We start from the raw sequence: 27,526 nt of genomic DNA, 5'->3' as shown, positions 1-27,526 counted from the left end.
TACTGCAAGAAAAACATATCACCAGGTCATTTTTGAGCCACTTGTGCATCTACGGGTTAAAAAGTCCTTTCTTTATAGAATAAGGATCTTTCTGAGTGCCAACCAACTGTGTCAATAGCTTTTAAGTAAAGCTGACAAGTGCAGTTTTACACTGAGTCACTGTGGGCCATGTTTGTTTGATCAATACAATGATAAGCTGATGAAATTTATTTTATGGGCCTTAATGTAGGTTATTCTAATAGTATGAAATACATGGAAATCATGTGTTTCTGGATGCTCAAAGTTGAAACTGTAGGCCTATTTTTCTGTGGTGCTGATCTTTACTGAACTATAATGACATGCCAATTAATCTTCAAGGTTAATTTAGTAAAAGTGCAGCCAAAAATGAATACAGCGGGTGGTGGGTGGGATGGTTTAGTAGCCGAAACAAAACCAGTGCTTTTGAAAAGCCCACTCCAAAGTCCTCCATCCCTGTCTGCTTTAACTTTGCGCACCCGCACCGTGCATCAACCAAAAAAACAACATGCACGACTATGAAGCTGCAACAGCCTTCCTCGGGGAATGGGGACGTTTCCAGCAGCAGGTGTTTTATCTCCTCTGTCTGAGCATCATCCCGAACGGCTTCACCGGCATGTCCGTCGTGTTCGTCGCCGACACGCCGCCGCACCGCTGCCTGATTCCCGCGCACATCAACCTCACCGCTGCATGGAGGAACAGCAGCATCCCACTGGAGGAGAGCCACAGCGGCGCGCCGGTGCCCAGCAAGTGCTCCAGATACAAGCTTATAGATGTGCTGAGATTCTCGGACAGGGGCTTGCTGCCAGGCGTTGATGTTAACCTGACTAATGTGCAAACAGAAAGCTGTTTGGATGGATGGGAGTATGATCAGAGCGTGTACATTTCTACCATCATTTCTGAGGTTTGTAGCCTAACTGCACCGCTCCTGATGTGAGAGGAGGCTGCAGCTGCTTCTGTGATGAGGGACAGGAAATTATATTGCTATAATGCTGGTGAAATGACTGGGATCTATCTATCTATCTATCTATCTATCTATCTATCTATCTATAGGCTATACATATGCTGTTTTGGATGTGACACTTTTTGTGTACTGTACTTGATCTACTCTGTTCTACATACTGCATGTCTGTGTGTGTGTGTGTGTGTGTGTGTGTGTGTGTGTGTTTTCACAGTGGGACCTGGTGTGTGATGACAGGTGGAAGAAACCGCTGACTTCTTCTCTCTTCTTCTGTGGTGTTCTCACTGGCTCGTTCATTTCAGGACAGCTCTCTGACAGGTCATGGACAAAAGATTAAGGCCATGCATGTGGTAATCTGTACACAAATGCCCTCTGTGACCTTCAACTCCATGTCCTCTTTCAGACCTCAACATAGCAACAGGTTTTGCACTGTCAATTAATTTAAATTAATTTTATTTTAATTCAAAGTAACATGATTTTTTTTTCTTTTTTTCTAGCTTTTAGTGGATGTCAAAGTACAATTTAAAGCTCAGTTTCACACCTTTAGGTAGTTAGTCTGACTGCGTCCTAAATGGAGAAAGAGCTGCAACATGTGAAGTGTCAGCAGCATAAAATGTTTAAGGATTTCCAGCACGACAGCCATGTTGTAGACCTAAATGTTCCACTTCTTTCACCAACTAGTCGCTAACGCTGTCTGGTGCTGGGCAGGTAGTGCACAGTGAGCTGCTGCTTGAAACGGGTAAACCATACGATGTGTTAGGTTAGGTTGGTCGACCTTTCCATCGACACAGCATGCTTACTTTATGTGTCCTATTTCCAAAAATCGTTTTCAGGTATGGGAGAAAAATGGTGTTGTTTGTCACCATGGCGGTCCAGACAGTGTTCACATTCATCCAGGTCTTCTCTCCATCCTGGGCCATGTTCTGTGCCATATACTTTGTAGTCGGGTTGGGACAAATCTCCAATTATGTGGCTGCGTTTGTGCTAGGTACTTTTGTTCACCGCTACTTGTTGATTTTTAGATGTATTTAGCTGCTTGTTCACAATAATTCATTCATTCCTTGTGTTTTGAACCCCTCCCATTTCTCTTGTGCTAAGGGACGGAGATATTGGGCCCACATGTTCGGACCATTTTCTCCACCGCGGGTGTGTGTCTTTTCTTTGCTGTGGGCTACATGCTGCTGCCGCTGTTTGCCTACTTCATCAGAGACTGGAGGATGCTTCTCCTCGGCCTCACCCTGCCTGGCTTCCTCTGTGTGCCTCTCTGGTGGTAGGTAGGTGTGTGTTTGCTCGTGTGTGTCTGGTTACATATTTGGTTGTCTATGATGTCAACTGTTTGCGTAACATTAATTCTGTCTTTGCAATGCTTTAGATTCAGGCAGGGACGTGCACAGGCATTTTTAGGAGCTGTTGCTCTAATGTAAAAAAGTGTTTCTGAGAAACTGAATGAATGTATAAAGAATACTGGATACAGTGTTGGAGGTGGGGCCCCATTCATTCCTGAATGCATGATGCCAAAAAAACTTGATTCCCACAGTATGAAAATACCCAGATCTTCCGCATTATGGGGCCTATAGAGAAAGCGCATTGGACACTTTCTACAGCCAACCAGCTAACTTGAATGGGGATTAAACAATTAAATCTTTCGGCTCTTCTAGACTCTTGAAATGTTATCGGAGTGAATGGATCAAATCCTAATAGTGAAATGAGTCATGTTGCAGGGGTTTGACACTCAAAAAAATGTCCACTGACTTACAGACGTCCACTTCCCAATTTAAGTCTAGGAAAATGTCTCTTTGGGCCCCATGGCATCATGTGGTGGACCTGGATGTTGTAATTCCATGTTTGGCCACTATGTAAAATTTAGGGATGCACCGAATATTTGGTAACTGAATATATTCAGTTGCAAAAAACACACATTCGGTATTTGGTGGAATAAGTGAAAAGCAAGGCCGAATAATAGCGGCGTGTTTTGATAAAGCAATTAAACAGTGTGCGGTGACAGACGGAGTAAAATGTCGGCAGTGTGGTGATATTTTACTCCGTCCGGCACCGCACTCGCATTTGCGACTAAAAATAGTTTTGTGCGAGCAAAATAAATCATTCAGCACGCTGTGTGAGTACAGATTTCAACCAGCAGCAGAAACGAAAGGTAAATCCCGCTGGTTGTGGGTTGAACGGGGGTCACAGACACAGACAGGAATACGTATTCCTGTCAAATACGGCGGCCATAGTGCTCTGCGGTGCAAGATAACGGCTTACCGGCGACTGAGAAGTCCGGCTCCAATAATGTCCTCTTCTTGGTGTCATGACTGCCCAGTACTACCTGGACAGCCGAGCCATGGCGGCACACAGGTATGTGATGTATCAGAGGAGAAATGAGCCATTCACATTTCTCTCTTTGTGGCAGGTAACAGTCCACAAACCTCACCGCACTTTAGGGACTGTTCTGAACTTATGAAGGGACTTGTCAGGGGAGGAGAGTGGCTGGTTGATTTTTATTTTATTTATTTATTTTATTTTGATCCCCCCTATGTTCATCACTTATTGATGCTGTTTTTGAAGTATGAATAAGTCAATAAGTAATTTATTCCATTGAAATATCATTGATGTATTGTAGAAAAGTGATTTATCTTTTTATAAATGACAAAAGGCACATCTGCCTCATTTTCTCTGCGGTATCGTGATACTACTCAGAACCATGATATTTTCACTGGTATCGTACCGTGGGTCCCAATTTTGGTACCGTGACAACACTAATCAGGAGGGGGTTCATCTGCAAAAACTAATGAAAAACTAAACAACAATACTCGGTATTCGGCCAAGCGTTTAATTTTATTTGGCTTTGGCTTCGGCCACAAACTTTCATTTCGGTGCATTCCTAGTAAAATTGGCTTCAGTTAGCTGCCTTCCTCATCTCTTTCTTCTTTTGCCATCTTTCTATTGCATGTAGTCTGATGCCTATATATTAGCCAGTTAGCTAGCCAGCTAAGATTGTTTCATGTGACGTTGTCAGCATTATGTAACAAGCTGCATGTTGTTCGGAAGTGTATGTGGAGATTTTTATTCACATGGTATCCCATTGGTTATACCATTTGTCATTTGTCATCATTTCCACAAATTAAGACTCAGCCCTCTGGAGCCCTTAACAGTTGGCAACAACAGAGTCACATGATCAAGGACATAGGGCAGCGCTTTATGTCACGTTCTGTCATGCTGTTTTTTTTTGTTTGTTTGTTTTTTGGTCTAACTCAAATAAATGTGGACCTATTGTAGTTCTATTATTTAATTTCCTCGAGGGGCAACTTTGCAAAAGATGGTAAATGGGCTGGTGCTCAATTTTAGCAAGTCCTTGTGCATGTTCCTGGTTTCAAGCTGGTCAATCAATCAATCGGTATCAGTCCTGCAATATAACTATCAAGATGGACTTTTATAGAGCTCAAACAATAAGTCAATTAATCAGATAATTGAAAGACAGAATCAGTTATCAGATTCTGTTTTGAAAAGTGCTGGTTTAATAATATTTTAAGCAAAATTCAGTGATCACAGCTTCTTAAATAAAAATATTTTCAGGTCTTCTTTGATAGTGAAGTGAATATTTTTGGGGCTTTGGACCACTGGTCGAACAAAATACTTAAAAATGTACCACTGGAAACTTGTAATGGACATTTTTTACCACTTTTAAATTATTAAAAATATGTACAATTTATACAGTTGCATGTTGTAGTATAATCTGTGCATTTTTTTCCACATAAATAAATATACTATGTCTTGCCAGGCTAATAAACACAACGGCATCAGCCTATACAAATCTATGAAGGCTTTACAGGTAGTATTATGTAGGTCTTTATGGGGACTCATTTCAGCATTATGGGGACTCAAAATAGAATGAAAAAAAAAGTACCTTTGCTCTTTTCCAGGGGACTGAACATTGGTTTCTCTCTCTTTTCCTCCACGTGTAATGAGGCAGGTACATCCCAGAGTCTCCTCGGTGGCTGCTGTCTCAGGGAAGAGTAGAAGAGGCTGAGGCCATAATGAGAGATGCTGCTAAGAGGAACAAAATCGAGCCTCCGCCGGTCATCTTTAGTCCTTTGCAGGTGAGATAAAAAAAAAAAAGTGGCACATGTAAGTGAATTAACACCAAGGTCCTGGGATTTCCTGACTCCTGTAGTAATCAGATATAGCTGTATAAGGTAGTTAATACACAGGTTGTTGAAGTTATTGGGGAAAGGAGGGGATTAAATTGTTCTTTTCAGATAGCTTCCAGTGACTGTTTCTCAGAATATAGTTCATCATGGGATTATTTGTATTTTACGCTATAAAAAACATTACATATTATTACTTGAACATATTTTTAGGGAGGAAAATATCCCTCTCTTTGTCATTATTTATTTTGAATATGACTTAAAGTTACTTGCCATTTCTTGAATTTGGGTCTGACCGCAGTTGCTTAAAGATGATTTCTGGCTGTGCAGATCTTTCACCTTTCGGGCTAATGACAATACAAACAGAGCTCAACACACATCTAGACAAAATGAGCAAAACCAAGTTTTTAGCACAGATGCTGGGTAATGTAGTGTTGATAATGTAAATGTGTGTACTTACAAGTTCAGGTTTATTTAGCTGTGTTGACAGGCTGAGGAAGAGCGATCATTAAAATTGTTAGAATTGTAGGAAATATAACATTAATTGTCCATTCATTTCAAATAATATTTTATACTAGAATAGTCAGAATTAAATTCAAGACAGCAGCAAACAACAATGATTTGGTATGCTTTTAAAGAAAACACAAGACTTCTTTGCACCTGTAACTCTTACACTGAAGCCATTAACCAGTTCACACCAGTCTTCCCTGCTAATACTGGGTTTCTTGCTGATCAGCTTTCTCTTGTCATGTTTTTAAGGTCTAGAGCACATTTTAGGGTTCATTGCTCAGTGTGGTGTAATCATTTACGGTTCACAAGTGAACACTAGTCTGGATGGCAGCTGACAAAGGCTTTGCCAACATTTACCCTCTATTACTAACAACAGTGATTTACTGAAGTATTCAGCCTTCAACTGCAAGACAGGCTTTTTTTATGATGGAAGGAAAACTCCCTCTAGAAAACACCACTGTGGTTAAACGACTCATTTATAACACCAAGCTCATGTGTGCTGTAATCATAGTTATATTGCTGTTTGTGTAGATTTTATAAAGCTACAGTTTTAGTTCACCAGCAGCTTCAATTTTGCAATCATTTGCTCGTGTATGTTGTGTGGAAATAATGAGTATTGAAACTTTAGGAATGTACTATTCCAATACAAAATTTAAAAAATCTGCTTGAATGTGAAGCAGGCACATTAATGCATGAATATTTTACAAAGACAATATGATAACACTGTTAACAGTAGCAGCACTGACAAAGGACTGAAAAAGGGGATGGGATGAAGAGAAAATGTATAATGACCTGACTTTTTGAGGCAAATACTGATAACGATATTTGAAATTTTAAAAAATCTGAAAATCATATATCCTCTGAGGGCAATTTTAGACAGTTTGTTAAGTACTATGCATACAAATATCATTTTTTAGGAACTGCGACCAAAGGTAGATACCAAGCAAGACATTTTAAATTGTAAAAATAAACCAGTGAACTCAGTGTTCCTCTGTTTCTAATTACTACAAGAATTTCTGCCCCCCTCAGTTTTTGTCAAACTGAACTTTTGCCTCCTTTAATCCTGATCCTGACGTTGGGGTCCTATATGTGTGTACACGTGCACGTACATGTGTCCCCTCAGCAAGTGGCCATGCATTCACAAGCGTCTCTCTAATGAAATTATTTCTAGACTGATGGTTCTGCTTGCTAAGTGTTTGTTGTTCCATGGGCTCCGCCGCCCCACAGGTTGAACTTCAATGTGAGAAGAGGAAGGCCCACAACATCTGTGACCTGCTTCGTTCCCGAAACATCCGCTGGATCTCTGTCACGCTGTGGCTGGTCTGGTGAGTCCCTGCTGTCCCACCTGACCTCCACATTCAGTACAGTGACCCTGCATGCACAATACACACACCGAAGTACACGTGTAGACGTAGACTGAACACACGCTGGTACAAACACACATACATGCGCACGCAGTTTCAGCCTGTTCATGCATCACCTCAACCACATGTCAGCCCATTTCACTAACAACAAATAATGATCTGTCAGGTGCTGTGAAGCCTGCAACTAAGATCCAGATCAGCTTTTATGTAACTGCACAGTATGCCTGTGTTCTTCCTGTGCTCACCTCCTCACTGAATCAGATGCAGTTTGAATTTTGCTTGATTGAGAAAAAGTTAGTTTAGATTAGTTGTACAGGGGAAAAGTCAGGAGCTAATCATAGCAGGTGGATAAACTCCAAGCTGCATATACATTTCTATAGTTTAAGGATTTTCCAAAAAACAAATCAGGATGCAAAAGCTTAATGTTGTCCTGATCCAATGTCTGTCATCACAACTCAAGGTTTTCACTCATTAAAAAAAACTGATGCTTTTGGACAGAACCAGACAGAAAGCAGTTGTTGCAGCTGTCATTTATATATGCTGTCACATTTCTCAATCTTACAAAACAAGCAGAAAGAAGCTGTAAACACAAAAATGACATGCTGTTACCTTTCAAGCTAATTCACATGTTTAGCAATTATTTAGCAACATATGCATTTATTTAGAGTCGTGTTTCAGGCCACCTGATGAGTTCAAGTCCAATGTACCCACTGCTTTTAGCTCTGTTTTGCTCTCTACTAACTCTTCGGGGAAATATCTGTCTCCTCAGATGCTGAATTCTTCACTCTGTTCCACTGCAAGGGGCTAACTTTCTCTGCCATTTAGTACTAGGCAGTTGGTATATATTGTTTTTCTTTCTTTCTTTTTTCTTTTTAGAGCTGTTTACCTGGTAGAAAAAGATATATATATATATAAAAGAAATATGGAGCTGGGGGAGGGAGTTAGTATTCTGAGAAAACATCAGAATTTCTGAGATTAGGGGTTTTTTTTCCATAAATTTACAACTTCATTGTTCTCTGAGATTAAGTGGAAAATTAACAAGAAAAAAGCTTTTAGAAAAAGATTATGAAGCCATAATGCTATGAGGAAAAAAAAAATCAGAAATTAGATTAGAGATTAAACAGATTTAAGTCAAATTTTTTGTTGGAAAAAAATAATCACACCACAGATGTTGCCACTTTTTATGTATTACACCTGCAGTTGATGATCCAATCAAATGATTCTTTGCAATTGGATTTAGCAATAAGGAAGTACCTGTGATTATAGCACAGAATCAAATTCAGGGCTTTATGCCAGGAATTCAGGTGACATAGTATAAAGAGCGACAAAGTCCGCGTATGGAGGAATAGTAATAAATGAATGGTTCAGGCATAGGACTTTCACCCAGGAGTTTGTGTCTTGTGTGAGTCAATAATGATTTATTATTTCTAGATATAGCTGACATATTACTTTAAGTTTTTAGGATGTGTAAGACTGCTGAATGCACACTGTGTACATAAACTATGGCAGAATAATCAAATAGGCTCATTCATGTTAATGTTAATGTGGCTAGGAATTCCGGGAACGATGTCGAGCTGATGGACAGGTAAGTTCTGGATGTTGGTACCAGGACCTCTTGATTGGACGTTCAAACAAATGTCTAAATGTTTGCTGAGATTCCCTGTTTACCAGGAGCATAATGTGTGATGAGGTTGACTATGTCTTGTAAAGTGTTTTCTCACAGATTTGTGACTTTATAACCACAGAGAAAATCCTGTTGTTGTTTTTTTTCTAGTAAATTCATGACTTTGATCTTGGAAATTCTGAGTTTAGGTTGATATTAATGCTTAATGATTATCCCCACAGGAACACCTTGACCATTGCTTATTTTGCTCTCTCCCTGAACACGGCGAACCTTCACGGCAACGCGTACTTTAACTGTTTCCTGTCGGCTGTGGTAGAGGTGCCTGCCTACATTTTGTCATGGGTTATGTTTCGCTGGTGCTCCAGACGACTGAGTCTTTTCTCAACCCTCTTCATGGGAGGACTGTTTCTACTCTTCATACAGCTCACACCAGCAAGTATGACACTCAGTGGGCAATGCAGCCTTGATTTCTGCCATTCTCTTGTTTATTCTTTTATGTAAGGCCATGATATATCATTATACAGCATGTTCAGATGCAAAATTCTGTTGACTTGTGCACATGCAAGCATAGATATGCAGATATACCTTTTACCTTAAGAGGAGAATCTCAGTATTCATCTTATCAACCTCTAACAATTTAATTCTTTATCCCCTCTAGACCTGAATTCTCTCGCCGTAGCACTGGAGATGATGGGGAAGTTCGCAGTGACGACAGCATTTGCTATAGTGTACGCATACACAGCCGAACTCTACCCAACCGTAGTGAGGAATACGGCTGTGGGTACCTGCTCCATGGCCTCCAGAATAGGCAGCATCATTGCCCCATACTTTGTTTACTTAAGTAAGGATGCTCTTACCTCTGCTTACACTGCAGTGACTCCATGTCCTGTCACACACTTGCTAGGTGAAAAGGGCTGTGTATCTGAATTGACACTCTATTGTCACATGTGTGGAAGTGGATGGAAGCCTGTTCCTTTCCCCAACTGGCAACTAGCTTCCCCCTGACACTGTTAGAAACAAGAAGCTGGTGCCTCTACAGAAACACAACAACAAGAACAAAAGTCACTGGAACAAAAACATAAAAGCAGGCTTGATTAGCACTCAGATCAGATAGAGCAGCCTGCTGTAAAACCCAAAGCTTTCAGTATAAATTTAGAAGTTTCCTTTAAGATTTAGTGGATCGGATTTAAACTACTGATGCAGCCACATCGAAGTCTCTCCATCTTTTGTCTTTTTGTTTTTAACTGCTCTGGCCAGGGGTTGTATTTCACTGTCTCCTCCTTTGATGTGTTGCCACAGGAAGCTATTCTGTTTCACTGCCTTACATCCTCATGGGAAGCATTACGGCTCTGTCAGGGTTGCTGAGTCTCCTGCTGCCTGAGAGCTATGGAATGCCTCTGCCTGACACCATCAGTCACATGCAACACTTCCCGGGGTAAGACAATGCCTCCCTGTGATGAAGTCTCCCAGAGAGCTGTGTTATTATAGATTCAGATTGGTCATTGTTTATATTTTTGTAAAGTTCTTAGTTTGTGGAGCCTATCCCAACTGATATTGGGCGAGAGGCAGGGTACACCCTGGACAGATCGCCAGACTATCACAGGGCTGACACATAGATAGCCTACAGACAACCATTCACACTCACATTCACACCTACGGAGAATTTAGAGTCACCAATTAACCTGCATGTCTTTGGACTGTGGGAGGAAGCCGGAGTACACAGAGAAAACCCACGCTGACACAGGGAGGACATGCAAACACTGCACAGAGGGGCTCCCACACCCTGAGGCTTGAATCCCCCACCTCAGGTTCGAAGCAGGAACCCTCTGGCTGTGAGGCAACAATGCTAACCACTGTACCAGTCTGAATGATGACATAGAACAATTAAATAGCCTGGACATTTTTAAACAAACCGATACCCTTGAACACAGGGACGGGGAGGCAAAAAGGATCAGAGTCTGATAAATCATGAGACAGGAATCAATATTTGTAGGCCTGTCATATGAAACACAACTGACATATGCTGAGTATAGCACAAGAAGTGGATTAGCGTGCAAGTCAATTACTATGATGAGCATAAAATGAAACGGTAGAGCTGGAAAACCCGCGTTCCTGATGTGCCTGCCAGCCAGCCACAACAGCACCAGAGACAGTTGTGTATATGAAGGCGGAGGGAGTGTCTGCCTTAATTTGTCGTTGTACAGTATGTCAATGGAAACACATCCACCATGCATATGCACATTCAGTGGCATCACCCAGATGTGTCAACAAGGGAAAAAAAACACTTTACCCCCGATGCTTTCAAGCAGACTTTAGACACAGAAACTTGAATGGGATATGTTGCAGATGTAGGCATCACTCAGATGTGCCGGTCACGGGCCTAATTTTATAATACTGCGTTTAATGACACAAAAACCTTTGAAGGATATTTTTTGTTTGTGGCGGAAGTGGTGCAGCGCTGATGAATTTAAAAACAAAACAAAAACACAAAACACTAAATGTCGGGTGGTAACACTTTACGTGACATAGGAAATGTAGTATTATCAGAAATCCTATCAGTAACATCTTAAATTACTTTGTTACTGCTTACTGTAACGTGGCACTCTTGTAACGTGTTATCCCCAACACTGCTCAAACAATTGTCTAATTTAAGACAATTAACTTGTTCACTGTTCACGTGAATGCACAAAAACATCTGCCCTTTGATAGATTTACAGTCCAGTTAACTGACTGTAAAAAGATTAAGCTGCTCAATGAGTAACTTCTCGCAGTTCAAACACTGTACTCTCTAAGATATGTTCTCATCTGTCCCGTGCTCATGCTTTCTCCCACAAGGGACATTTCTTTTAGCAGCTCCAGTTATATGTAAACAGATAAAGGCAAACAACACAGTATAACCAACTGAACACGAAAAAAGACTTTGACATATTGGGAAATATACTTATTTACTCCCTCCCTGAAAGTTCCAACTTTCCATCATGAAGCTATATTCCCCAAATATGTCAAACTGTTCCTTTAAACAGACATTATAGTTACAACTATAGCACTATTAATCCTCAGTCTTATTAAAAAATACAAAATTAAGTTAGAAAAAAGTTCATGGCATGAGCATGAATATTTAACTCAATATGTAGAGCACACTGAAATGCATTTACAACATATATCGCACTCTATGTGTTTAAGACATGTACTTTTTATGGAATCTTATATAAAATGCTCTCCCTCCTCTTTTTGGCCCAGCTGATGGCGCTGCCAACTGCCTTGTTCACCTACCTAGGTCTAAAACAGGCCTGGATGTCACTGTTCTGAATTTGAATCATACTGTTATTGTGTCACCTTTAATTTTTACTGCAGGTGCTGTCAGAAGACGCCTTATACACTCACACACACCGAAGAAAAGGAAAATGCTGCTGAAAGAAAGTCTCCAGTTCTTTGAACAAGGAGCGGCACTGATATACAGCTTGGGGCGAATGACTGGACATCATGGGCACTTGTTGGATTTAACTAAAAGCACTGCTATTGTATGTGACTTCAACAGGACCAAGAAACATTTATTCAAACAATATGTTGTGTGTCCGAAAATATCTCCACAAAATACGGAGAAAATAATGTTTTCCCTGTGACAGCATCAAAATACTGTAGTATGGAAACTGTAACAATCCTCTATGCATTATAGTGTACATGCTCAACACCAATGCAGTTGTTACCGTACTCACATGATGCTGCTGTTCACTGGAAAACAATGAAAATAGTGTACTTAACAAAAAAAAAAGAGCAAGTAGCCACGTGTAAAGTTTTATGATACAAGCTTTTACTTCTCATTTAACACTTGAATATTTTATATTTCGTTTCCAAGTATATATTTTGTACACATGATTGAATCCACTTGTAGTGATTTTGTGTAGAAATGTTGAATTGTAAGCACAGTAAACAGTAACAACAACACACAATAAATAGTACAACATTTATCAATGACTCACGTAAGTAACATTTTAGACAATCAGAGTCGACTTTCAAAAAACACCACAGCTTTTGAATTTTCTTTTCTTGTGATGAATGGGCACTTCATGCTGTTGGGACAAAAGACAAATAAACAAACCACCATTTGGTTTTCAGCAGACAGAAAAACTAAAAAATCTGCAATGTTTGAATATTTTTTCACTTCTACTATCTTCATTATCATCATCATGAACAGGTGCATTGACTACAGAATTCTACTGAGTGTGTGCGGGTATGTTATTTGTCATCTTATGTTGTGGCTCATACTGCTGAGAGCCTAAATGAGCTAGAAACTTAGCACAATAACTGGAAAGGATGTGCAAATGCCTCCAATGACATATGACTTTAATCGTCCAGATGGTGGAGCTGTAATTCACCCCCAAAAACGCTAATTTGAAAATGCCACGTCCCTTACACTGTAAGTCTGATTGACTTTAAATTTGACACACATACCCAGATCAATGTGCTCTACAAAATGGCCTCTTGACCCATAGAAGTCCGCCATGACAGATTTATTTTTTTGTTAATTTGCATGATGGGGAAAAACAGTAATATGATGTCTTCTTTTCAGACTGCACTAGACTTTATCATCACTAAATTTGGTATACAGAATTGTGGGGTGGAGCTACATAATTCTATAACAAATGAGCATGATTGGTCAAAAAACATGGCTGCAATCAATCAAAATCTCTTCACAACAGATGGGGCTTAGCAGGCCATAACTCAAGTTATCTTTGGGCAATCCTGATTAAACTCTGTGGAGACATCCTGCACAAAGTCCTGAACGTACTCAGTGAGTTTTGTTCACATCTGATAAAGGGTAAGCAAAAGGCAGGACTTTGAGTGTGCAACTATTGCACACACTGTAATTATGAAGTGTGATTGGCCTCACATCAAATAAAGCATGCTGAAGTGACTTTGCTCAGCTTTTTGAAGCCCAAAATTCACTCATTGCTGCTTGTGACTTCATGTGAATATGAAAATTTTAACATAGAAGTTGTTTACAGAGATGTATGTACTGCTCAAGGAACCCACCTTTCTCTCTTGTGCATCTGTTGTATAGTTTGAGGTAGAGGTCGTCCAAAACTCTCTGGCAGGAAGAGAGCAGCGAAGGCAGACACAACAGATAGAGTTCCCAGTATAATGTAAGGCAGATACTTAAAGTATACACCTATCCAAGGAGAAGGGAAAATTAGGATTAGGAAGGGTCATGGATCCTGTGTATGTGCACTGTAAGAATTTACTTTATGGGAATTCATCAGTGTGTCTGGAGATTCTAAAATACAAAAAGGTGAAATCTGTCATTAAATCTTTTTTCAGTTTCTATTTAAGACTAATTTACTCACCCAGCTGTAACAAAAAAGGGGCAATGCAGCTGCCCACTCTGGAAGCAGCATTGCACGTCCCTGCTGCTGTGTTCCTGAGCACTGTTGGGTAAAGCTCTGCTGTGTAGGCAAGCATCAGGGCAGAACCGATGGTAAAATCAAATTTACCCAGCATCTCCAGAGCAACAGCCATATCTGATAAACCTGAAACGTAAGAAATGCTTTGTTTAAGAACAGAGTGAAACAAAAAGGAAAAATTAAATGGTTACATTATGAGCTGCTATTAGCACACACCCAAGTGGACTGCCTGCAAGACAGTTGCATTATTGATAATGAAGGTGCCAGGTTTTGACAATGAAGAAGACTGCATGGATTTAAAAAGATATCTCCAGTTCTGCTACATCAATTTCTATATACTTTTTTAAACTGTCATCATGAGTCTGACAATGTTATAGAAGTGCAGTGCTAAATGTGTGGAGCAGTCTTTTCAGGCCCAAAATTATTCCCTTGGAAATGTATGTACTGTAATGCACCACGCCATGATACTGCTTACTTTGAGGCACCAGCTGAATGAAGTACAGAGACATTCCTCCAAGCATCAAGATAGAGACGAGAGACAGACGTCGCGGAAGGTATCGTAGTGCCAGCCAGCTGGAAATGTATGCTGGTACCTCTACAGCTGCTGAGAGGAAACAGCTGATATAGGGGTTAGCATGAAGTCGGGATGTGTTCAGGGACAGGCCAAAGTATCCAGAACTCATAGTGAACCTGTGATGACAGAGACACCGATAACAGATGCCTGAATGGAAATCTGCATCAAGATGGCATTTAATAACATGTAGTGTAGCAGACTTATAGCAAACTTATTCATCCACAATGCCATCAAGACACAACATCATAGCATGCAAGATAGTAAGAACAAAAACACCAATAAAAAGAAAGAAGGTAAAAGAAAAAGACACTATGAGTAAACTAGAGGACAAAACATCAGTGCTGTAAATTAGCAACTGTCAGTTATACATAAAATCTAATTGTCTTTGGTCATTGAAATGCTCAGACTGTATACTCACATCAACAAGCACAGAATAACCGTTGTGTTTCTGATGTTTTTTGTCCTCAGCAGGTCGAAGACATTGTTTTGTTCCTTGGAATCTGTCTTTGTCTCATAAGCCTGTAAGATAGAAAACCTCAGTCCCACCAGCAGTTTGTTGTAGCCGGATGATCAGTCATACAACTTTGGTCCGGAATAAAATATCACAAATGCTAAAAGAATTGCCATCAACTTTGGTACGGACATTCATGTTCCTTGCAGTATAAATTGTACTAGCAATGTGTCTTCAAGCAGGTCTCTGTGTCTTTTTCTGGATGATTAAGTCAAAGCAGACTTACATGTGCAATGTAATCTTCAAAGATCACCCGTGGAGCCTCGACTTTGTTCTTCTTAGCCGCCTTTCTCACTATGGCCTCGGCCTCCTCCACTCTTCCCTGAGAGAGCAACCACCGAGGAGACTCTGGGATGAACCTGCCTCAGTATTCAACAGAGAAACAGAAAGGTTCAGGCTGGATCAGAGGAGCTTAAAGGACAAGGCAACAAAGGATGTGGGTGGAAATTAGAATATTTCTCTGGTGAAAGAGTCAGATTTTTATTTTTTCTCCTAACAAGAGCAAAATCTTAGTCTGAGTGGGTGTAAGTTCGCTGCATAGATCAGCCTCTCATTGGGTGGAACGAGCCACCCGCTGAAGTCCCGCCCTACCACCTCCGGTTGTGTAGCAGTTTTCAAGCGCACCGTTGCTGTGGCACCGCCAAGAACGATTGTGATTGGTTGAAAGAAATAAAAAAAGCCGGGGCGTTTTTTTCCTCCAATCTTGAAGTGAGAGTCGGCGCAGCCAGACCTTTCTTTTCTTGAGAAAGGTCTGGTGAGCGAGACTAGCAAAATCTTGACGATGCATAGTAAGTTAAACTTAGAACTACATGCAGCTGCTGTCCTGTGGGCACATCACCCACAGGGATAGGCACTGGGGTCGCACACGTTGTATGTAATGTAGCAGGCAAAGGCAGGGACCAAGGCATGTGAACCCTGGCATCACAGACTGATTCTAGGGACGTGGAATGTCACCTTTCTGATGGGGAAGGAACCAGAGCTGGTGTGGAAGGTGGAGTATAACCAACTACAAATAGTTTCATCTATAGGGTCTGAAACCAGACTCTTGAAAATGTAATAGATTGCTCCTTTCTTGTAGTTGCCTAGAGTGAGAGGTGCCAGGCAGGTGTGGGGCTACTCACAAGTCCCTGCTGACCACTGCTGTGTTGGAGAGGTTGAGAGGGTCGCCTGTGTGTAACTGTGAGTCACTGAGAGGAAGTCCCTGACTATTGTTTGTGCTCATGAACCAAACAGCAGTTCAGAGCATCCTGTCTTCTTGGAGTCTTTGGGTAGTGCACTGGAGAAGATACGATCTAGGAACTCTTTAGTTCTAGTGGGGGACTTCAACACTCACAGGGGCAATGATGGAGAAACCTGGAGGGGGAGGACTGGGAAGAACAGCCTGCCTGATCCATAACTCAGTGGTGTTTTGTTATTGGACTTCTGTGCTGGTCATGGATAGTCCGTATCAAACACCATGTTTGAGCAGAGGTACTTTCATCAGATCTGCAGCCATACGTCTTGGGCCTTGGGTAAAGAGAGAGGAGCAGAGCGGTCAACTTATTACTTGTTATTGAGTTGGATCAGATGGTGGGGAAGGCCTCTGGACAGACCTCGTAAACCCAAACATGTTGTGAGGCAGATTTGGGAACGTCTGGCTGGTCTTCCACTCCCGCCTCCAGAAGAATTTTTCTTGCATCCTAGGGGAGACTGGGGACATGAAAGGTGGCTGCTAGGACTTATGGTCACAAGGTCATTGGTGCCTGCTTGTGAACATCTGGAAAATAACACCAGTGAATTTATTTCCCACTTTTTTTCATCTCTTCAGTGGAATTACTGGACTTTCTGGTTGGCAGTGAAACGCCAAAGTGTTTCAGCTCTACGTTCGATACAATCATCCTAGCTCTGCTGCAGGCAGATCCCAGACCTCCTCGTCGGACAGGAAGCAGCACGTGAAGCCGGGGAAACACATCTGACTCCCAGGCCATCAGCACCAGTTCCCCTCAAGGCTGTGTCCTTTCCCCTCTGTTCTTCTCCCCGTATATCAACAACCACACCTCTAGTCACCAGTCCGTCAAGCGCCTCAAGTTCATGGAGACACCACTCTCATTGGGCTCATCTCTGGCAGGGATGACTCCATACACGGGTGTAATATTGATCATTTGGTGACCTGGTATGGCCAAAAACTACTTGGACTTCAATGTTCTTAAGACAGTGGAGATGACCATAGATTTCAGGAAGAACACGGTCGCACCCACCCACATCACCCTGTGTGACTCCCCAGTTTTGAAGGTGTGGAGTCTTCTCACTTCCTGGAGTCACCCTGAACCTCAAGTGGGAGCTAAACATCAGCTTCCTCATTGTAAAGGCTCAGCACAAGATGCACTTCTTGAGGCAGCTGAAGAAGTTCAACCGACCAAAGACAATGATGATGCACTTCTACACTGTCATCATTGAATCCATCCTCATCTCCTCCATCACCATTTGGTATGCTGCTGCCACAGCCAAGGACAAGGGCAGACTGCAGTGTAACATACGCTCTGCTGAGAAGGTAATTGGCTGCAATCTACCGTCCCTCCAGGACCTGTATGCCTCCAAGACTCTGAGGCAGGCAGAAAAGATTGCAGCCGACCCCTTCCACCCTGGACACAAACTGTTTGTTACACTCCCTTCTGGCAGGAGACTGGTCAATCAGGACCAAAACCTCATGCCATAAAAAATGTTTCTTTGCAACTGCATTGGACCTCATCAACAAGACCTGGGACCTCCACTGACGTGGATGGATGGATGCTGAAGTAAACTCATCATGAACACATTTTCTTGTTATGAGCACAACCTACCACCAGAGGGGGATGTAGAGCAGGCCAGGCAGAGAGATAGCCAGCAATAGAGATTTCCAGTCCCTCAAAAAGTAAGCAAAGAGAGGCAGCATCATGTAGCCAATGGCAAAACACAGACACACACCCAGTGAGGAGAACAGGACACGAACTTTTCCAGTTAACATCTCACTGCCTGGAAAGAAAGAGGAAGAGGGAGAAGTGCAGGTAATACAGTAGGATATTAGTGATAAACAGTGATACAGGAAGACACATACAGATTATTAACTGTTTAAAAAAAAAAAAAGTATTATAGGTTGTGACTAGAGCTTTAGAGTTTCACATTTACCCAGCACAAAAGCAGCTACATAGTTGGAGCTCTGCCCCAAACCACTGATAAAGAGGAGGATGGAGAACACCGTCCAAGAGGGTGAAAACATTTGAACGAAGGTAAAAATAGTCTGAAGAGCCATGGTGGTAAAGAAAACAGGCTTCCTTCCAAACCTAGAGTGAGAAGTCAAACAACAAAGTAAGAGCAATTTTAAAACAGGCTGCTAAAAACTCTATTAGTCTGAACTGATCTTTTTTTTTCTTTTAATTTTCCATGTTTTAGAACAAACACTGACCATTAGGGGCAATATTTTGTATCTACTGCATAAAATCTTGGGTCATAGATTAAACATTACATTGCAGCATTACATAACAAAGCACCATGATGTAACTACAAGGGCGGTGAAGAGAAAAATAGATTGTTTGTCTCCCCCGTGATTCAGATCTGCATGCTAAACCCTTCCAACTTTCATGAAAATCAGCCAGTAGTTTCTGCTGATAAACAGACAAAACAAACAAACAAAACAACCAACAAATAAGCCAACTGAGAAACATAACCTCATTGGCGGAGGTAAAAAGGAGGTATTAAAGTTTAAGAATATGAATGTCTACAGTACACTGTCACTGTTTTCATCACTGTTTTCTTTAGGTAAAATTTGAGTAAGGACGTTTTAGGAAAAATGACAAGATTTAAGAATATCACGTGCTATAATTTCATTTTGAGGTAGTATTTTCAGTACCTGTCTGAGAGCTGTCCTGAGAAAAAGGATCCGACTAAAACTCCCAGGAAGTAGACTGTGGAGGTGAATGGCTGCTTCCACTGATCACTGCACACCAGGTCAAACTGGAATATCCATGCAAAGAAAATAACCAAACCAAGAACGAAGATCCATTTGTAATTTGTAAAACAGTCAAACCTTTCCTTCCTGAGCAGAATACTAGAAAAAGTTGGATATGATGGCTACAGTTGGACAATTCATTTTCTCATGTGCAATGTGTTCCAGTTAGGGTTGCAGCGGTGTGAGATTTTCACAGTACGATAACAGTCTCAGAAAATATTGCGGTTTCACGGTATGGGGATATCAAAATCAATCCTATTATCAGTCAGAATGACCCTTAAAGGAATGAAAACAGAAGGATTATTGTTGGTTGAACAAATGTTTTATTACTATAACTGCAACTTGAAACCTTAAAGGGACATTGTGTAGCGTTTTCAGTTGTTTATTGGCAAAAATCGCTGTCTGCATTCATAAATATGTCATCACAGGTGTACTATTACCTCCACCAATTATCCGACTTATTCTCATAAAAGCAGAATTACATATTTGTTTGTACATTGGGCGGGTAAGTCGTCTGGGGGGTTCCATAACATTTCGCCATCTTGAGAATACATCCGCCTTCAGCATTTTCGGTGAGAGCCAGGCCAGCGCTGTGTGACTGAGAAGCCGAAGGAGAGGAACAAGAGGTGCTACCCTACTGCCCCGGCACTACTGCAGCATAACAAAGTCCCACTCTTTGAGCACAACGCAGGATCATGCATATGCAGCATCACGGGAGACGGAATCCTCGTCGCCAAGAAAGTGCAAAAGGGAATCAAAAAGGCAACATGACTGGCGAATTCAAAAAGCGAGGGTCAACATCAGGCTGTCAGCGGCGCAGTGATACGAGGAGAGGGATGAGGCGTGTGAGGTTGAGCCACTTGTCAGTTGTCAAAAGACAAGACGTGACTGGTTTGTGTCGATTTACACCCGCCCCAACAGTCCTACGTTGTAAACACAGCCAGCATGGTGAGGAGGGGGTTTGTCATCTCACGTCGCGTGTGTCTGTGTAGGAGCCTGAATGAATATTCCGTGTAGTATCGGATGACATGGTTTCATCAGTGTTATCATAGCTTTTTGGTACACAGCGGCTACCGTTGTTGCAATACATGTTTGAAACAGTGAGGCGCTAGAGTGCGCCATCTGTTTGAATACAATATATGATTTCAACGTTAGATGGGAGAAAATCCTACACACTGTGGTTTTAAAGGGGAAATTCTCCAACTGGTTGCATTTTTTTCAATATTGTAGATAAGCACATGTACACAGTATGATAAACATCAACTTATATATCATGGTATACCTTGAAACTGGTATATCGCTGCAACCCCAGTTCCAGTCAGGTTTTATGACAAATCACTGTTCAGTTACTATTATTTAAATAAATACTAACAAACACTCCTATATTAGTAAAAGTGCAGCCTCACCTCAGAGACAATGGTGGATTGGTAGATGTCTCTGCTGTAGCTCCACCCATCCACACAGCCCTCCTGCTCCAGGTCAGTGAGGTTGACGTCCCTGCCAGGGATGAATCCCTGAGCAGAGAGATTTCGGACCACATCCAGCCTGTACCTGCTGCATCTGCTCAGCTCCTGTTTCCCGTTCACCACCTCACAGTCACAATGACACCAAATTTGTGTAATTAGTAACATTCCCGTGCAGACATTTTATGGGACAGGTGCTCAAGCAAAAAAAAAAAAAAAAAAAAAGGGCACCTCTCATAAATATTAATCTAAATAATGTTAGAGGTGGCAGATGACAAATCAAGATAAAAACAGAACAGAATATAACGCAGTAACACTCTGTGCTGCTTTCACATATTTACGCTCCTGTAGATCAACACATACAATACCGAGGCTTGGGCCAAACACTATCGTTACCTGGCTGTCGTTGAAGGCAGGTCACAGGGTGACGTGATGGTGCTCTGCAGGGCGCTCGATTTAAGTGCATTAACTGTAGTGACTGTGACAAGGGAAGTTGACGAGGGAGGGGCAGGGGGCTCTTGCAGTCTGTCAGAATGAGAACTCAAATGCGGTTGTCAGGCATTACAACATGCTCTTATTAGAGAATCGATGCCATGGGCCAAATTTAAAAACTAAAATATTTAATTAGAAAAAGAAATCGAAAAGAAATGTCTCACAATAAAGGGCGCTTATCTAATCAGAGGGCCGCCACCTGAGGTCTATCTGTGCACGTGCCTGCGATGCAGTACTCTGTCATAAAATGTGTTGAAACTGTGATGCAACAACATGACGTTGACAGCTGTGTCTTCACAGTACCTTTGCTGTGTCACAACACCTTCACATTAAACACGACTGTAGCCTGACTGCCTTATCAACCTTTTTAAGTTTACAGAGCAGATGCGAAAAAATACATTCACTCCAAATCTACATATCTGATCATGAAAATATTGTAATGTAACATAATGACTGGCTCAGCAACAGTAATGTCACAAAAAAAAATTAAATCTTTGCAAATCTTGTGACTTCCTTTGTTGTGCTGTTCCATCATTATTATAGCTGTTATACAATCTATACTTAAATATCTTAAGTTCTCACCGTCAAGAGCTGACATGAGTGCAGAATATTAACGTTGAGGTCAAATAGCATCTAGATAATCTATTTACATTTAAAAAGAACAGTAACAACGAATTGATTGTCTGTTTAGGACTGTTTTGGAAAGTTATTTTTCATTGATTGTTTCTCAGTTATTGACTTAGCATACACAGCAAATATACAACCTTCAGAATATTATACATGTCTAAAATGCCTATGGCAGCATTACTGTAAGACCGTTATATTTTTTTCGGCATGGTTCCCTTCTGTATTTGTTAAATCAGTGTAAACACGGTTACCAAACATTTTTACCAATCAATTTTCAAAACATTTCCATAACTCTTCCATGATATTTTACCCCGTTTCCATGGCTTTATTTAAATAGTTTAACATGGGTGCTCCTATATCGCGATACAGACATATATTATTAAACATGAACTTCCCCGGCATTTGCAGATAAACAAACAACTAGTGAAGCTAACTTTGCTGACTCATTAGATGTTTCCACTGCCAACTAGCGGCATATGTCAATATACCGGACCACATAAGGACACTTCACAAAATGTCAACACTCTTTTTTGGGTGGAAAAGCAAAGATCCTGTAGATGTTGATGCAACTGGTTATGTTTGTGTGCATTTATTTCTTGTTAAACAAACCTTCATTGATGGACAGGTCTAAAAATTGTGTTGTAACTTTTCCTGAACCTGAGCATCCACAGTACCTTATTAAGTTAAAGTTGATCACTGTCATGCACCAAGTTTCCTCCATCCAAGCGGGTCAATGACCGACAATAAGATATTTAATCAAATATAGACATTTGATTAAATTTCCAGGTTGCGTCAGGCTATCTGTTTTTAGTGCCATCTGTTGATGGCCAACTGTTTGATCTAAGCTGAGATTTCATTGGAGATGACAGTCTGATGCTGCTATACTATTTGACTGTACTGCAGCAGCCAACTACTCAAGCTAACATTAACTTCCGTCACCAGCATCACGTAATGATTTACCACACTGCCTGAATAGTCACACGTCTTCTAATTCTCAAATCTCAGTGTGAAAGCCTTGGTTAACCCACTACACAGTAGTTTTTCTGGATGTTCCGGTTTCTCTCCCCCAAAAAGGGAGCGCAGCCTCAGCAATGACGCAATGCTGGTGTTGTCGATGTGTACCACGTCATACTAGTAGTAACGTTGCAATAGTCACGCAGCGCAGCACTGGATTTTAAATTTGTAATACAGAGAACACAGTTCACATAACGTTAGAGATGTTTTGGCGTTTTTATGAATATACGTTAAACATTAGCCACAACAAATTCAAAACCAAAAGTCAAAACAAAGAATCATTCTTCCCCAAAAAACATTCTGTTAATCCCAAACCATTTCCAGGCCTGGAATTGATTTTTCTAATTTCATAACTTTTCCAGGAATTTCATGATGACCGTGGGAACCCTGTGTAACTTTCAGAATGAGAAAACATTCCTTATTTCCAGGAGCTGTGTTCAAAAACCTAATTACCTCTATCGGGATGATAGCATTGCGCCAATCCTTGGACAGGTTAACCTCAGGAACTGCACAGTGGTGACTGGGAATGTCATTCAGGAAGACGATAGAGAAAGCTCCAAATCCATTGGGCAAGATGCTGGCACAGAGCAGGAAGAAGACAATCTGCTGGAAGACTCCCCACTGACCCAAAAAAGATATCGTGTCGTCATAGTCCTTCATATCAGGATGGTCCCCTCCAAAGCCTGTGTCGTGTCGATGATGTTTTTCTCTGCTGCAACAGAAACAAATGGTTTGCTTCACCTAACTTCACTTCACCTGTCAGCAAGCCACACCCTCTGCTGGATAAAACATGCATACCTAAGCGTAAATGAAAGGGAGAGTAACAGTGTCATAAAACTTTCTCATGCAAGTCTTTGCACTCAGGACTGCTGCTGACGACAGTGTGGTGGTGGAAAAAGGCTAAAAGACACTTATGTCCAATATTATAGCCAAAACTGCCACCCATACACACATGTATAAACAGTAAACAAGTCACTCATCTCTGTCCAGACAAATGACTTGAGCTGCAATGCACAACACTAGCAGGACTTTTGTGCTTTATCCAGTCTGAGGGTTCTTAAAGCCACTTTGCTATGCTTTTTTTAATTTATTTTTGTGCTGTTTTAACAGGACACTTTAAAAATAAATACATGTAACACTCACTTGGTTGAAGAAAGGCAATAAAATATAAGCTACAGCTGCCGAATAATGCATCTACATTCAGACCAGCAGTTAGGAAATACGAGCAGGGGGACATTTACAAAAGTGGGCCCCTCGTCCACATGCAACAGGTGTGTGGGGGTCCCTGTACATTTTTATGCTTAATGGGAATATAATCCAATTAATCATTTTTCCATGTGTATTTTGTATCTACTCCGTGTTAAGACCTTATTTTCTAATTTTAAAAAAACGTGATGCGCCACATGTGCACTGGGATGGAAAAATGCCCTCCAGTGAATAATGAGGGAAAAGTGAAATCTTTGAGACTACTTTAATTAAATATTGGTCAAATTGTGTGCAGAACTGACAATAGTGTATAGAGTACAGTACAGGCCAAAAGTTTGGACACACCTTCTCATTCAATGCGTTTTCTTTATTTTCATGACTATTTACATTGTAGATTCTCACTGAAGGCATCAAAACTATGAATGAACACATGTGGAGTTATGTACTTAACAAAAAAAGGTGAAATAACTGAAAACATGTTTTATATTCTAGTTTCTTCAAAATAGCCACCCTTTGCTCTGATTACTGCTTTGCACACTCTTGGCATTCTCTCCATGAGCTTCAAGAGGTAGTCACCTGAAATGGTTTCCACTTCACAGGTGTGCCTTATCAGGGTTAATTAGTGGAATTTCTTGCTTTATCAATGGGGTTGGGACCATCAGTTGTGTTGTGCAGAAGTCAGGTTAATACACAGCCGACAGCCCTATTGGACAACTGTTAAAATTCATATTATGGCAAGAACCAATCAGCTAACTAAAGAAAAACGAGTGGCCATCATTACTTTAAGAAATGAAGGTCAGTCAGTCCGGAAAATTGCAAAAACTTTAAATGTGTCCCCAAGTGGAGTCGCAAAAACCATCAAGCGCTACAACGAAACTGGCACACATGAGGACCGACCCAGGAAAGGAAGACCAAGAGTCACCTCTGCTTCTGAGGATAAGTTCATCCGAGTCACCAGCCTCAGAAATCGCAAGTTAACAGCAGCTCAGATCAGAGACCAGATGAATGCCACACAGAGTTCTAGCAGCAGACCCATCTCTAGAACAACTGTTAAGAGGAGACTGCGCCAATCAGGCCTTCATGGTCAAATAGCTGCTAGGAAACCACTGCTAAGGAGAGGCAACAAGCAGAAGAGATTTGTTTGGGCCAAGAAACACAAGGAATGGACATTAGACCAGTGGAAATCTGTGCTTTGGTCTGATGAGTCCAAATTTGAGATCTTTGGTTCCAACCGCCGTGTCTTTGTGAGGCGCAGAAAAGGTGAACGGATGGATTCCACATGCCTGGTTCCCACTGTGAAGCATGGAGGAGGAGGTGTGATGGTGTGGGGGTGTTTTGCTGGTGACACTGTTGGGGATTTATTCAAAATTGAAGGCACACTGAACCAGCATGGCTACCACAGCATCCTGCAGCGACATGCCATCCCATCCGGTTTGCGTTTAGTTGGACGATCATTTATTTTTCAACAGGACAATGACCCCAAACACACCTCCAGGCTGTGTAAGGGCTATTTGACCAAGAAGGAGAGTGATGGAGTGCTGCGGCAGATGACCTGGCCTCCACAGTCACCGGACCTGAACCCAATCCAGATGGTTTGGGGTGAGCTGGACCGCAGAGTGAAGGCAAAGGGGCCAACAAGTGCTAAACACCTCTGGGAACTCCTTCAAGACTGTTGGAAAACCATTTCAGGTGACTACCTCTTGAAGCTCATGGAGAGAATGCCAAGAGTGTGCAAAGCAGTAATCAGAGCAAAGGGTGGCTATTTTGAAGAAACTAGAATATAAAACATGTTTTCAGTTATTTCACCTTTTTTTGTTAAGTACATAACTCCACATGTGTTCATTCATAGTTTTGATGCCTTCAGTGAGAATCTACAATGTAAATAGTCATGAAAATAAAGAAAACGCATTGAATGAGAAGGTGTGTCCAAACTTTTGGCCTGTACTGTATATGGTTGTCAACTCTAGGTTTTCCAGTAATACTCAATTTATGAAATTTAAAGACGGTTTCAATACGCCATTTTGAAAAAGGCAATGTTCCTTTTCCCCTCGCCAAAATTTAGTGCAACTTTGGAGTGTTATTTGCCCCCACGTTTGGCCCCACGGATGCCTTAGGTCAGGGCTATTCAATTACAAATTCGACTGGGTGAGATTTTTAAACCTAAAAATGTCGATGGGCCACATTTTTTAGCAGCGAGCTACCAGTCTTGATTAAATTTGCCTTGGGCCATTTAATACCGGGGCTGCATCCCAAGTCTCTAAATTGTATACTGCCAACTCCTAACTCCTGACTTGAACTGGAAGTCGTTCGGGGTCCGCCATCTTTAAGGACATCTCATGTCTCTTATTCTTGCCAGTAAGGAGATAGCGTTAGGCGTTAGGAGGGATCTGTTAGGTGCGATGAGTAAGGTAACACAAGAGGTTCCTAACAAGGCTATTCAAGAGAAGGCTGAGACACGGGGTCAAACATGGGGGGATTGCACATGCACAGTAAAATCTGGTCTGCACTTCCTCAAATGCTCAGTAGATGGCGTGAGACCGCGGAATAAGGGGGATGTGCATGCATGTCATTTTCACAGCTTATTATTGGACTGTCACTGGTGGCCTTCGTTGTGGGTGAGAATGACAGAGATGCAATTCCGACAACTTCAGGCAGCCGCCATCCAAAAGTCCAAGCAGACCGCATCAAGCGCACTCCTTGATCGCCTGAGTGGATCCTGCGCTTTTTATCTAGCGCCCCTGCTGCAAGTGTACCCGTTACATGCATTCTTTGCAATGAAATGCTGTAATTCACATGCCTACGTGACTACAAAGAGTAACGCTGATGATATTTCGTGCAAGACTGTCATGTTGTAATTAAGTTTATTTCATTCACAACCCGTTGTGTTGTTCAGCGGACTGTCGGTGATGTATGGCTGTTAAATGTGCAGCTGCTCATGTCCAGAACCACACGTGTTGATATAACATCACGCACGCGGCTTTGATCAGCGAATATAATGGGACTTGGGATGTATGCCAAACGCTGGCTCTGTTGTGCAGCAGATCCAGCTGTCGCGCCGTCACCAGAATAGGACGTCGCTTTATGTGACGCTTCAGAGTAAGGCCGTCTCATGTCTCTTAATCAACAATCCTCGCTCCTCACTCCTAACTCCTGACTCCTTGCATGTTTTCCTAAGTGGGAGGGACTCAACAGTTAGATAAGGTGGCTAGATAAGGTGGTTAGCAGTAATTTTAAGAGACTTGGGATGCAGCCCGGGTCTCTGTACCAATCCCTGCCCTGGCCACTCAGAGGTTGCTTCTGGGCCGCATAAAGCCCACGGGCCGCTGATTGAATAGGCCTGCCTTAAGTTCTCTACTTTAATACGACACCAGCGTCTTCACTGAAGATTTAAAACTGAACCTGATACAGCAGGTTTCATTTGCTAACATTAGTCTTCCTCAATTCTCACCTTCAGCTCTGCCTGTCATACGTGTTACTTCTTCACATGTTTTTGTCAGACAGTTGGCCGTTTCCTTCTTCTTCTTCTTTCATTTTCTTGTCGTCTGTGTACCCAGGCTTTCCTCTGAGAAGCTCCTGACTCTTGGTGAGGCAGACTTCGCTCTCCAGACTGCAGTCCGACTCACGTTTACCATTTACATTAGCAGTACCTGTGAG

At 41.6% G+C, this 27,526-nt stretch overlaps 2 protein-coding genes across 3 annotated transcripts; one reads left to right on the top strand and one right to left on the bottom strand.

The window, feature by feature from the left end:
- On the top strand, positions 1–12,418 carry slc22a21 (solute carrier family 22 member 21). The gene is made up of 10 exons (XM_033640465.2): positions 1–919; positions 1,191–1,294; positions 1,810–1,964; positions 2,075–2,246; positions 4,947–5,073; positions 6,859–6,956; positions 8,841–9,055; positions 9,278–9,460; positions 9,919–10,054; positions 11,974–12,418. Exons 1-10 carry the CDS (start codon positions 524–526, stop codon positions 12,053–12,055), a joined length of 1,668 nt encoding a protein of 555 aa, XP_033496356.1. The 5' UTR covers positions 1–523; the 3' UTR covers positions 12,056–12,418.
- On the bottom strand, positions 12,409–27,526 carry LOC117265779 (organic cation/carnitine transporter 2-like). Of its 2 annotated transcripts, none has more exons than XM_033640477.2 (12): positions 27,321–27,526; positions 23,120–23,378; positions 20,477–20,659; positions 18,972–19,075; positions 18,251–18,405; positions 17,926–18,097; positions 15,333–15,465; positions 15,014–15,114; positions 14,497–14,711; positions 13,965–14,147; positions 13,654–13,789; positions 12,409–12,689 (listed from the first exon to the last, which is right to left on the bottom strand). In XM_033640477.2, exons 2-12 carry the CDS (start codon positions 23,324–23,326, stop codon positions 12,620–12,622), a joined length of 1,659 nt encoding a protein of 552 aa, XP_033496368.1. In that variant the 5' UTR covers positions 23,327–23,378; positions 27,321–27,526; the 3' UTR covers positions 12,409–12,619. The 2 variants fall into 2 exon arrangements, with proteins under 2 accessions (XP_033496368.1, XP_033496376.1); XM_033640485.2 differs by having other exon boundaries at positions 23,120–23,375.

This window comes from Epinephelus lanceolatus, chromosome 11 (genome assembly GCF_041903045.1).
Source record: "Epinephelus lanceolatus isolate andai-2023 chromosome 11, ASM4190304v1, whole genome shotgun sequence".
In the NCBI taxonomy this organism is placed as follows: domain Eukaryota; kingdom Metazoa; phylum Chordata; class Actinopteri; order Perciformes; family Serranidae; genus Epinephelus; species Epinephelus lanceolatus.
Note: the sequence above shows the minus strand (reverse complement) of the source record. Positions and strands in the feature narration are given on the sequence as shown.

Excerpts from the sequence above, each read along its gene's own strand:
- slc22a21 (XM_033640465.2), top strand. The coding sequence starts at position 524 with ATGCACGACTATGAAGCTGCAACAGCCTTCCTCGGGGAATGGGGACGT. Across the intron at positions 1,295-1,809 it reads TCAGGACAGCTCTCTGACAG|GTATGGGAGAAAAATGGTGT; the intron begins GTCATGGACAAA and ends AATCGTTTTCAG. Across the intron at positions 2,247-4,946 it reads CTCTGTGTGCCTCTCTGGTG|GTACATCCCAGAGTCTCCTC; the intron begins GTAGGTAGGTGT and ends GTAATGAGGCAG.
- LOC117265779 (XM_033640477.2), bottom strand. The coding sequence starts at position 23,326 with ATGAAGGACTATGACGACACGATATCTTTTTTGGGTCAGTGGGGAGTC. Across the intron at positions 18,406-18,971 it reads TCAGGACAGCTCTCAGACAG|GTTTGGAAGGAAGCCTGTTT; the intron begins GTACTGAAAATA and ends TTCTCACTCTAG. Across the intron at positions 12,690-13,653 it reads CAGATGCACAAGAGAGAAAG|CATGAAGTGCCCATTCATCA; the intron begins GTGGGTTCCTTG and ends TTGTCCCAACAG.